The following is a 12,649-nucleotide window of genomic DNA, read 5'->3' as shown; positions in this document are numbered from 1 at the left end:
ATCTTACATAACAATTGTTGTTCTCCAGCGGGACTAAGATGCGCAACACGATTGAATTATCGATCATTACATTTTGTCGAAATCGATAAGTTTGTTTTTCACTAACATGCGTGGCACGTGATTTTGTTCGTATTTTGACAGAACGAGATGACGAGGAGCTCGGTGGCGCAACGGTTAATGCGCTCGGTCTGCGATTGTTGAAGTTAAGCAACTTTCGAAATGGCCGGTCATAGGATGGGTGACCACAAAAAAAATAGTGCTTGCAATTCCCAGTCTCAAATTGCTATAAATTGTCATAATTGATAAATGCATTGTTGATTTAATAGCGTTGAAATTGATTTCAACTTGCTCAGCCGAACCGACAACACATGTTTATATTAAACCTAAAACGACTTATATAGAAGACTGTCGCACTGTTATGAATTTATTATAACATAACTATTACGTGTATGGGTTCTATTGATTTACAAGACACTTATTTTCTAATTCCGCGCTCGGTCTGCGATTGTTGAAGTTAAGCAACTTTCGCAAAGGCCGGTCATGGGTGACCACAAAAAAAAAAAGTTTTCATCTCGAGCTCCTCCGTGCTTCGGAAGGCACGCTAAGCCGTTGGTCCCAGCTGCATTAGCAGTCGTTAATAACCACCAATCCGCACTGGGCCCGCGTGGTGGTTTAAGGCCCGATCTCTCTATCCATCCATAGGGAAGGCCCGTGCCCCAGCAGTGGGGACGTTAATGGGCTGGTGATGGTGGTAATCGTACTGTACGGTCGCCGCGACACAAGCTGTGCTTAGTGCGGCGTCCACTGGTTTTCTACCCACATTAACGATGCTACAAAATGTATTTGCCTAGATTGTTATCAACTTTAATGTATTTGTTTTGCATGTTTGGTAAATAAAGAATTATTATTATTATTTTATTCTGAAAGACGAAACCTTATAGGTATTTATTTAATTAGTTAGTTACCTATATCACTAGTCTTTAGGTGTAAAATTGATCAGTCTTTGTAAACCCCATTCCTTATTAAAGATTCAGATCTTCTTTTTGCATAGTTGAGACGCCACGAGGTTGGCGGGCGGCCCGCTAGGATCGTGGCACACATACTTGCCATTCATAAATTACTTCTACCATCACATCTATCATAGTTTTTCTCAAACTTTCCAACGGGACAGGTGTGATAAGATTTATTATTCACATCATCAGCTAAAATTATCTATTTATGACACAAACATGTTCAATGCTTTGCTATTGGTGAATCTTTCACGATTTGCGAATTCACCTGACCTTGTGAACATAGCATCTTACTCTATCTGTATAGACAACTATGAATTTTATAACTACTCGTAGTCCATCACAATAGATAGAATATCATCCGTCTGTCGATTTCCATGATAATTATGATAGTTTCAGAAAACAGTGAATGACGCTTACCATTTGTTTTTTTATTATTTATTATATTCTTCTATCGCGTTTATTGTGAGGTGGATTACCAACCCCATCAACCCTGGTGTCAGGGTTATTATTGAGCCGCCATAGGCCCCTGACATGACTCATGTAACGACTACTAACTTCTATCAGTCAGTAATAACCGGGAGCAACGGTTTAACGTGCCTTCCGAAGCACGGATCAACTTACTTTTTGGACAATCAGGTGATCAGCCTGTAATGTCCTAACCAAACTTGGGCTCACAAAGTGATTTTTGTGAATTGTCCCCACCGGAATTCGAACCCGGGACCTCCAGATCGTGAGCACAACGCTCAACCACTGGACCATGGAGGCCGTTTTTATTTTATCTTAATAAGGTATAGTCCACAGCTTGTATTTATATATTTTATTTTATAGAAAATAGTGTCAACTGTATATAATTAGTGCATGATTAGTACCGAAATAATTCGATATGACTCAGGCAATCATCAATTAATTGGCGCCGATAAAACATGTGGCTAATTATAATTTCGAACATGTCTATTATTGTCTCGGATAGTTCGCCATTTTGCTTCAGGTTTTCGAATTAAAATTAGAACTAATCGAACTAATCCAATTAAATGTTACAAACCCACGTTTTTTTATCTTAACATTATAAGCTTTTTTTTAATAATATAGGCTCGCGTTTGTCACAAACTCATCTTCGTTTTTTTGTTACCTTCATGCCAAAGAGTGAAATGAATACACATCTATTATTGTGTTTATTATGTACCTATGTTATCTAATTTTATGAATGGTAGACATTCACTCGATCGAAGCAAATGGAATTCCATAGTTTCTGCTTACCCTGGTGGGAAATAGGAATGAATTTATGTATGAATTTATGTCTACCATACGTGAAGGGAAACATCTCGAAGAAACCCTAAACCTAACCTGTATTGGGCTGGTTTTCCCTTCGCGGGTTGGAAGGTCAGACAGGCAGTCGCTTCTGAAAAATCCAGACCTGTGAAATCTTCAGATTAGGTAAGTCGACCCTGTGAAAAGCGGGATAACGTATGCGTGTCGTCACGTTTCAATAAATACCTTTTCAACATACAGACTCCCCTTTGCACATTAAATGCCCTCATTAGTCTAGTCTGAATTTTAAACGACCTATAAATATCTCCCACTAATGTAGGTCAAAGGGTGACGGACCCACCGACCTTCAAATTCGGTTGCTTTGTTAAACATTTGGGTGAATGAATATAGTATACCGGATATGTAAACAGCTAGTAGCAAGTAGTTTTCAAAAACAGAAGATAATATGTAGGTACTGTATTACGTTGGGGGCGTACCTACATCCGGTGAGTAAGAATCCAGGGAATAAGAGTTAGTAGGCACCGTTCAAATTTCTATAAACTTTTTATTAAATGAAAGCGAGTGATTCTTGTTGAAAAGACCCAAAGGATCTCCAAAGGAGAAAATACATAGAAATCACATAACCATCTTTTTTGCTTCGCTGTAGTAGGGGAAAATAGGAATGTCAAGCTTGCCAATTGCTGAATCAATCTGTCGGAAAACAATCGATGTCTTCCAAAAGATTTATAAATACAAATATTATAACCATAAACCTTTTTTTTTGTTATGTTTCTAGGGCAAGACAAATTAAAGGGAACGATGCCCATACAACCAAAGTCTTATGTTTTTTTTTCTCATGAAAAGATGAAAGGTGATGACCTAAGGCCCCACCATCGGAACAGACTCCTACTCCGAACCTCAAACGAATTAACTCAAAAGTTCGCATAAACTTTTGAGTTATGAAGCGGCTTGTTCCCACGAAGCGAAAATAGATAGGTAACTTTGGGTTTTGAATATTCCGATATAATAACACTATCGCGAATGTTTTCTGACTAACTTAATGCGATCATTAAAACCACAAAACACCACTTCGGATTGATTATTTAGATTATTCAATGAACAAAGCAACCGTCCCGTTTCCGTTCCCGCCAAAACGCCACAACCATAAACTATCACGCAGTCAGTAACACGTCACAGTACACATAATGTACACAACACCCACAAACTTATAAGTTTTTTTTGAGTAGAGTTATATAGTTTGCTTAACGCCGAGTGCAAAACAAAAATTGTTTATTAATAGAAATACTGTAATTGATTACACGTCAAAGGATTTCCAGTAATTAAGGATTGTTCCGGCTTCTATTATTGCTTTCGTTTTGGCTTTTAGAGTTTTGTTTTTAAGCAATTAGAGTTTTATTTGATCCCTGCGAGTATTAAAGGTACCTACTAAGTGCTCCCATTGATGTCTTTTGTTTGTTTATCAGTAACAGTGTTATACATTGTTTTAAGTTTACGCGGTTATTATCATAATTAAAACATAATAACGGGTTCTTACCGCGTTGTACAGTTACAAAATGAGATTGAAAATACTTTTTATCGATATCATTTATATTTGTGTAAGTACATTCAAAAAGTTACAAAGCCACTGTAGTCCTGTGGTTCACCTGCTTGCTTCTCAAACGTGGAGGACCGGTTCGAACCCCGGTACTTGCACTAATGAGTTATTAATTTATCTTAGGTGCAGTTTTCAACCATTATAGACGGCGTTACGCCTCACCACCTATCCCGTGAGTCTAACAGAAAGCTGGGTGAGGTGTGAGCACTTAGTTCATCTTGTTGTGGATATACCTCTGACCACCCCAATCGGGATATAGTCGTGAGTTATGTTAAAAAAGTAACACTTGCTACGAGATTGCATTTTATATAAAAGTTTACATTCAAAGTATTTTTATTCCGGGCTAAGTAGTGACCGGGACAAAAAGATAATTTTAATTTTAATTATTCTTATCTCGCCTAAGGTGTCTCACTGCTGAGCATGAGCCTCCCTCCATGAAATTTAAATTAAATAATATACAGAGTGTTAGAGTCATCGTAACGAAAACTTCGAGGGATGCTTCTGAACATGATACTCGAGTTGATATCAAGTAGAATTTTCCGTCGTAAAAGTTTGGTTCTGAAAATAATTGAATAAAACACGAATTTTCCGACAGGAAATTACACTTGATATCAACTCAGAATCATGGTCTGAATCATTCCCCTCAGGATATGTTCCGATGTCTCATAACGCCCTGTATTATTATTGTTATATATAATTGTCTCAACATAAGTCTGTGGCATTGTGAATAGCCACCGATTAGTTCTGCAACAATTGTATCAACAAAACTAGGTATTTAAATGAACTGAAACACTGCACAAGGACGTTTTACGAATCTATTTTTTATACCAATCTTTATTATATTTATCATAAAAAAATAGATAGTAGATCTGTCTTTATTTAGTAGAATTTCATAATTTATCTTTGACCTAGGAAACTACCCAATTCTACGCAGGATCTGTCTGTAACAGTAGCGCCGCAGCCGCGGGACTTCTTTCGTGACACGGAATATATTTTAAACCTTGTTTATCTTTTAGTCCTCGTTTTGTTATAACTCTGAAATAGTCCTTTCTAAAGCGGTTATTAGACTATCGAATCCATCCTACTGTCAAGGTCACGGGGTCAATGATCGCTCGAGACCGTGGTTACTATGGTTACGCCAACTAATTTGCTATTAGATTAAACGATTCGGATCGCCGAGCCTGTGGCTTTGACGCATTGGGAAGGGTGGATTGAACTACTAGTGAGAATACTAACCCGACAGTGCCTGTGTGGTCGAGGTTCTGTAGATGCTTATCCAGCACACCCTGGATGTTCTGCCGGGAGTAAAGCCCGATCGGCGAGTTGAACTGCTTGTGCACTAACTTGGGGCCGGTGGCCATCTTGTCGTTCGTTCAGCGCTGGAATTCATATGCAAAAAGCTTATTAATATCAACTGTACTTATTATGTATTCATTATTGAAGGGGTATAAACTTACATAGTATATTATTATTTTACATAGCGACCCGCGGCGGGTTCGCACGGGTAGTCAGAGCATAATGCCTACATTATTTTTTCAAGTCTTAAAACTTAAATTTGTAATATCTTTGGAATGAAATATCTATTTTTTTTAAATCGGTTCCGTTGTTTTTGTGTTTATTCAATATATACATACAAATCTTTCCTCTTTATAATAATATTATATAATAATTGGAATAATATCCGTATTCTGTAATATGGTAAATAGAGCCACATGTCTTCTCTCGTGTAATTGTGAACTTGTGAGATCAAATACTACACACACACACACACACTGTATGGTTGAGTGATGGACTTTTTTGTTACAATATAATTATATTTAAGATCTTTTGGACCACTCTTAGAGCGAATAAATTTTATTTCATCACATTTCAATACGAGTTCGACACCAGCGTTGATGAGGTCATCAATCAAATATATACATTCATATTAAGTAAATATAATCTTAATCATTATCTGAAAATAAATTTGTTATTTTATTGAATTGATGTGATATGATAATCCATGATATATATATATATATTATTTTAATTTGTATACCTGAATTAAAAGGTCGAATATGGCGGACATCCTAGCAATAAGATCATTTTGTACCTGTATTCTTACAAATAAAGAACTTTGAACGTTGAACTTTGCATGACTTGGGATGAAAACTGCATATCCTAGAATGACGATGACTTCAATTACGTGCATGTATCTCACGTGGAAATATTCAAGTGGCAAAATTGTGAATTTCATGTATGGGGTGGATATATGTCTACCTACCCTAGTAAGAAATACGTGCGTAAGATTAAGTGTATAATATATTGATGTTGATTCTGACGGACAAAACAAAATTTTGTTTTAGACTGTCAAAATAACGCTGTCCTTTACTTACGACGAGTGTACGAAAGAGATAGAGGTAGTTATAGAACTAAACATAACATGAACAGTCTATAATCGTCCCTTTACTGGGCACAGGCCTCCCCTCAATCAACTTAGAACTAAATTAAAATTTAAATCTGCCTAAATTGGCACCAATATATAGGAAACTAAGGTATATTTTAGTTTAAATAACCGCATATCGTTTTGAAACTGTTAACTTTCCACCGTTCTGCCAACAATAACAGAAGTGGGTTGACATGACAGGTGACACACAAACACAAGATTGCAAAATCTTCAGTATTACACTTCTAAACAACTTAATAAATCTTTTAAAAGTGAATAAATTCCATTAAAACAGTGCAGCGATAAACTTTCTGTTTCAGAACCACTTTAAATCGATTTAAGTGTGCATTTTATATTGAGTTCATGTCTCCGGAATTAGGTTGACGGTGTTATTGTGCTCGTGAACGGATTTTATATCAGATACGTAAACAAGTCGCTATACTTTTTATTGACACTACTTTGTACTAAATCACTAAGTTTTAACAAAACAACTACTTCAAACCAAAATGAAAATGTGTGTGAAAATATAGTTTGTTAGACGACATCATAATAACAGTGTTTGAAAGACCTGTACAGTATCACAAAGTATCAAAGAAATTGCCTGTAGCTAATTTCTAGTTGTCTTATTTGTACTCCAGACATCGAAATTTCAAAGATTTAAAGTAAAATAAACGGTTTAAATTATTATCGTAAAGTAAAATTTTGCTCGTAAAATAAATGATAATCGTAACTGTATGGGACTTTCCAGGCTACGTTCATCAAAAACAATTATTATTAATTATTTATTTTTATTTTGGTGCAATAATGTGTATTTGTATTGTATTGTATTGTAAACATATAGATAGCGCTGTACGGTCACGAGTATACACTTTGGTACCATGTCACATTAACTTTTTTGTCAAATTGAACTGTAAGTCTCACTAAATGTCAAATATGTTAGTGCGACAGAGTCCTAAAGTGGGTACATTATATTCGTCATGACTGTACAGATTTTCTTCGTTTAACCTTTTAGTTTCATGGAAAACACTTATGTTCATATTTTATCTTTGTTTTTGGGTATAAATGATGTCAATTTTTATTACACCCAGGCACAATTATCTATATCTTCCACCCATTATTATACTGATCAAAATAAAGAGAAGCAATATAGATAGACAGCCTCCGTGGTCTAGTGGTTAGAGCGTTAGGCTCACGATCTAGAGGTCCGGGTTCGATTCCCGATGGGGACATTGTCGAAATCACTTTGTGAGACTGTCCTTTGTTTGGTAAGGACTTTTCAGACTTGAATCACCTGATTGTCCGAAAAAGTAAGATGATTCCGTGCTTCGGAGGGCACGTTAAGCCGTTGGTCCCGGCTATTAGCCGTAAAAACACCTCCGCCAACCCGCATTGGAGCAGCGTGGTGAAGTATGCTCCATACCCCCTCCGGCTGATTGAGGGGAGGCCTGTGCCCAGCAGTGGGACGTACGTATATAGGCTGTTTATGTATGTATATAGATAGCACCATAATTCTGTACATAATGTGATCCAAATATCAATCAACAATTTTTATATAATGCTTCTGCCATTACTGCCATTACATGTTTTTGAATAATTATGTATTAATGAGAAAATAGGTAATTATCACGTTAAATCTCAACAGCGCCATCTATATTATTTTTGGGGAACGTAGCCTGGATAGTCCCTCATTCCACAGATCATTAGAATATAATGCTTTATAGTTCGTAGTCAAACTTAGTGTTAAAATACTGCCGACAAGACAAGACAAGCCATGTAAATACATTGAATATAAACTCACGATTATAACCTATTTGGGGTAGTCAGAAAACATCCATCGCAAGATGGACTACACCCACACTTCACCGAGTTGAATGTAAATATTTTTTGTTAAAACCACTTAGTGCTTGGCTATATTTATTAATTGTACATTTAATTGGGTCTGTGATGTGAAACTCATGGGTAACTTACCAACTTGTACACCATCATATAAGTAGTATTCAAATATGGAATATTTAATATTATATAATGAGTAGATGCTTATTCGATGATGAAAGCGGTTTTTTTAAATATCTGATCGAGACATATGAGTTTACTTCATCAAGAAGTGAAATATCCATTGTGTATTTGTTTCAACACCAAAGTCAGTTGAACCCTGGATGTTTATTGCCCTCGGAAGATTCATGGCGGGGTGGGTAGGGTAAGGGGTTCGTTTTATTGCTTTTTATCAGTCTTGTTACCTACGACGCTCGCATATTTCTCCCAACAGTATGAAAAGCAGGTTACTTTGAACAAACAAGTTCCCCATATTAGCATTCCGTGTAGGTAAAAAAGTATGCTATTATTAAAATGTATATTAGGACCTTTTATCGTAATTTGATTACTGATGCTTTGAAAGGAATATTAATATGAAGGGACTAAGGAATTTTGTTATACGTCTTTGATCTATTTATATTATTAATAGGTTTCAGTGATAATAAATAACATGTTTACTTATTGTAAAATGTCAATATCAATATCATGGTCTAATTACATGACGCGACAACTTTTAATATAAAATATCTTAATCTAGATATCACTTATAAAGAAGAGATTTCAATACATAAAGTACCCCCTAGGATTGAGATATTTCTTTTACGGAAAGGATACTCGTAATGTAATTATGGCTTTAATTATGGCGATTAAATAGTGTGTATTGAGTTTTCGATTCATTCAAGTAAGTAAATCCAGAATAAAACAAACACGCGTGTTGCAAGCAGCGTGTGTTGTGCAGTCTGATGTATTTGTGTACCCGGTGGCTAATTGCGAAATGATGCGGAAGTGAACCACTCCAGTATTAGCGGACTGTGTTGCCACACCGCGAAAATATCTATAAATACTTTTATAAATACCCCTTTACCCCGCCAGATGGAACAGCTATAAATTTCGAATGGAGGAAATTGAACAACTCGACGCCGATTGTAAGTTAACTTAGTACGGAGTTTAGTGTACTTTCGTGGTTTGCTGTTGCGTTTATTTACTTTTATTTATGTGACATATTGTTAAATGAATACTATTTTTTTAATGTAATGTACACTGCGGCTACGACCCTTAATAATGAAGTAGCAACTCGTGATGACAAAGAACACACGTTGTGTTTAGCATACGTCTTACATTATTAAAGCTTGTTTGATGTTTCGTTGCTAACCGAGATGACGGTTTATCGGATATTTTAATCAGTGGAACACTTATGCTACCTTGATACCTCGAAATAAACATTTTGGTGCATTTCAAACAATATTTCAGCAGTTTCTGTGTAGCAGAATGTGCGTAGGAGTTAAAAAAACACAGTGTTTTCTCCATGCTTGCGAAGCTGCGATATATAATGTGGACGACGAGAGATACAATCTATTTTCGTTCTGGACTCCTTCTCGCGTGCGTAATAAATATTTTCGCAATTATTTTAAGAGTTAAACATTCATTGTTGTTAATTGCCTTGAAACTTTACATATCTACAAACTCAATTTTTGAAACTTTATGAAAATTCTCGACATTAAATAAAATGTAAGATCTTTCTGCAACTCTCTTTGACACTGAAAAATGTGTAACGAGCAGTTTCGTCTGGAAATTCCGGTAATAAAGTGATGTTTGGAATAGTTGTAAGGCCAGTACTGTTGTTTATAGAGGAGCAAGGTTAACAATACCGTCATCAAGGTTGAAAATAATCCGGCGGACAATCCAGACTGTGCTACAGGAATAACTTTGTGATTTATTTTTGGAACGTTCAGTACGTGACAATTGAGTTTATTTTGCGTATTTAAGTGACAAGGACACGTGCCTGTGATACTTGAAAAAAAGGAAAACTTAATCTTCTAGACAATACCGATATCGAGAAGGACATAAATCATGGCAAGTGCTGTGATAGTAATGTTACATGCACGGGTGCTCCCACGGCGGCGGCGACGGTGGCGCGAGCGTACTTATTACCGCAGGCGAAAAGCCGCGTTATTTCAGTCACATGAAGTCATGGCGAAGTATTTTCGTGACACCTTGTTCATGAAGTTAGTTATGGATGTCGAGGTCGCCAGGTAATAATTAGAGAACGAAAACATTGTTTTCGAAGCGTTTTTTTAGTGCAGATGTTACGTGAAGCGTTATTAGAAGCTCTGTATTTGAAAATGTTGTTTTTGTACCTTGTGCGGCGTCAGATTCGTGCGAGCGGCGTGGTGGCCAGTCTCTAACTGACGGGATGGCCGCCCGCCTACGCTGCGTATGCGCAGAGATTCAAGCTCACCTGAAATGTTTCGGAATCCAGATTGAAGACTGATGATATAAACACGTGCAAAATCTTTATTATGCACTTTGAGTCACAGGTAAAATCGATCGTGATTCTTCATACTGATTGGTCACTTTACAGGATGTCCGTGCTTAACGTAGTTAATTTAGTAAGTATGCTTTTTGCAATTATTGCTAAACACAGAGTTGCAGAGGAACAAAACTTTCTCAAGCAAATCACAAGTGTAGCTCTAGAAACGGAGCGAATAAAGATAAACAGAGTGTTGCCCTTGAACTTACACTTGAACACACGAATGGGTGTGTAATGCTAGTAATGAGATGGGAGCTATGACAAACAGACACGCAGGTACTCAGCCGGCTCCCAAACACCGAATGAAGCAACGAACCTTCCATCGAGATCGACCAGAATTTTATTTACTTCACCCGGATTATTTTTAGCCCCGGGGTAATAAAATGTTGACAAATGATATACGAACTAGCCGTCTCGTATTTTTTGGCTGGAATCTCGGTTTGAGGGTAATAAACTACAGTATCGAATTATGTTTACTTGAATAATATGTATCTAGGATAAGATATCTAATAAGTATACATTTTATTAAAGTTAATATGACTTTCTTTGACCACCGGGGATATAGTGAGCTTCATATGAAAATAACTGCTGTCAATTTCTTTATTTTTTTTAGACGTGATTATTGTAGATCTGTTGCGGAGAGTATAATAACTATTTAGTCAGAACTTTCAATATTAGATTTTCGCCTTATAGTTGTCTGGAAGAAATCGCTTTAAGCGATAAGGCCGCCATGTACCTAGATAAGAGTCTTTTGTAATTATTTATATTTATTTAGGTGCAATAAACTATATTTGTATTATGCATATTCTTGTCGGTGTTATTGATAAAAGTCATTATAATATTTAAAACATAAATATAAATATAATAAGTATTACACACTGTTTTAAGTTTACGCGGTTATTGTCATAATTAAAGCACATAATAACGGGTTCTTACTGCGTTTAAGAACCCGTTACTATGTGCCTTAATTATAATAAGTATTTTTACAAGAAATGAAATGCCTGTTGTTCCACGATCATCTTCAATAACATCTATGATACAATTATTTATAGCACTTTATCATTTTTTTTTTCATCTATTTTTGTTTATTCCATTTTCATTCCGTTTCACGCAAATAAAGGCAAGGACAAAATAGGAAGCACTCTTAATAAGGTAAATTGATCTGTTTGACTCGAGTCTTTGTCTTTAGAAATAATTAAAGACTGATTCTTCCTGTACTTTCTAATTCGTTAAAAAGAAATTGGTAATCAAGTTACGCTGAGGGTACCAATTAAGAAAACTCGTCTTTGGTGGAACTAATAACAAGGGACTACAACTGTCATACTTATAGTTTCGATTTTAAGGTACTTAAGTAATTAAGGAAATAAAACTGTCAGTTTATACGGATGTAGGTATACAGGCTGTTAGTGACACCGTAACGAATACTGAGGAGATGATTCAGACCATTATTCTGAGTTAATATCATTCGCTGAATCATCCCTCTCAGTATTTGTTACTATGTTACTTAAACCCTGTACAAGTACGTAAATCTAGCCATCCAAGTACTTAGGGTGGAGTTTTCCCTCGCAAAAGTATGGAAATGAAAATAATTTAAAAAAAAACTAAAATTTTCACGATCTTTCCGACTGGAAATTCCACTTGTTATCAACTCAGAATCATGATCTAAATAATCCCCCAACGTATTCGTTACGGTGTTGCTAGCACCCTGCATGAATTACAGAAGCTAGAGAGACCAACAACAAAAAGCTTTGAATGTAGATGTGTATTCATACTAGGGAATGCAATCCCGATTCGAGATCACAAATTCGAGATCCCGCGGGATTGGAAATATCAATCCCGCGAGATCCCGAATTTGAGATCTCGAGAAGACCGAGAAGGACTTACGATGACCAAATTGGAGATGTCCTTAAAAAAGGTTTAATACGATCTACTCTGAACCGGCGTGCGTGTATGAAGCGATTGATGAATGTGGAGGAAGCAAGAGAAGTGTGTCAGGATCGAAGCAA

General features: G+C 36.3%; 1 protein-coding gene across 5 annotated transcripts in view; it reads right to left on the bottom strand.

Moving 5' to 3' along the window:
• Positions 1-10,930, bottom strand: part of LOC126369873 (uncharacterized) — a 34,621-nt gene extending 23,691 nt beyond the window's left edge. For 2 of the 5 annotated variants that reach the window (XM_050014464.1, XM_050014463.1), the window contains exons 1-3: positions 10,853-10,930; positions 10,471-10,571; positions 5,113-5,255 (exon numbers count right to left, since the gene is read on the bottom strand). In XM_050014464.1, coding sequence (XP_049870421.1) covers positions 5,113-5,237 — 125 coding nt within the window. In that variant the 5' untranslated portion in view covers positions 5,238-5,255; positions 10,471-10,571; positions 10,853-10,930. The remainder of the gene's footprint in view (positions 1-5,112; positions 5,256-10,470; positions 10,572-10,852) is intronic. The other 3 variants (XM_050014462.1, XM_050014467.1, XM_050014466.1) reach the window with 3 other exon arrangements.
• Positions 10,931-12,649: the final 1,719 nt, after the last annotated feature.

Source organism: Pectinophora gossypiella, chromosome 9 (assembly GCF_024362695.1).
Source record: "Pectinophora gossypiella chromosome 9, ilPecGoss1.1, whole genome shotgun sequence".
NCBI lineage: Eukaryota > Metazoa > Arthropoda > Insecta > Lepidoptera > Gelechiidae > Pectinophora > Pectinophora gossypiella.
This window is presented reverse-complemented; position numbering and strand designations above follow the sequence as displayed.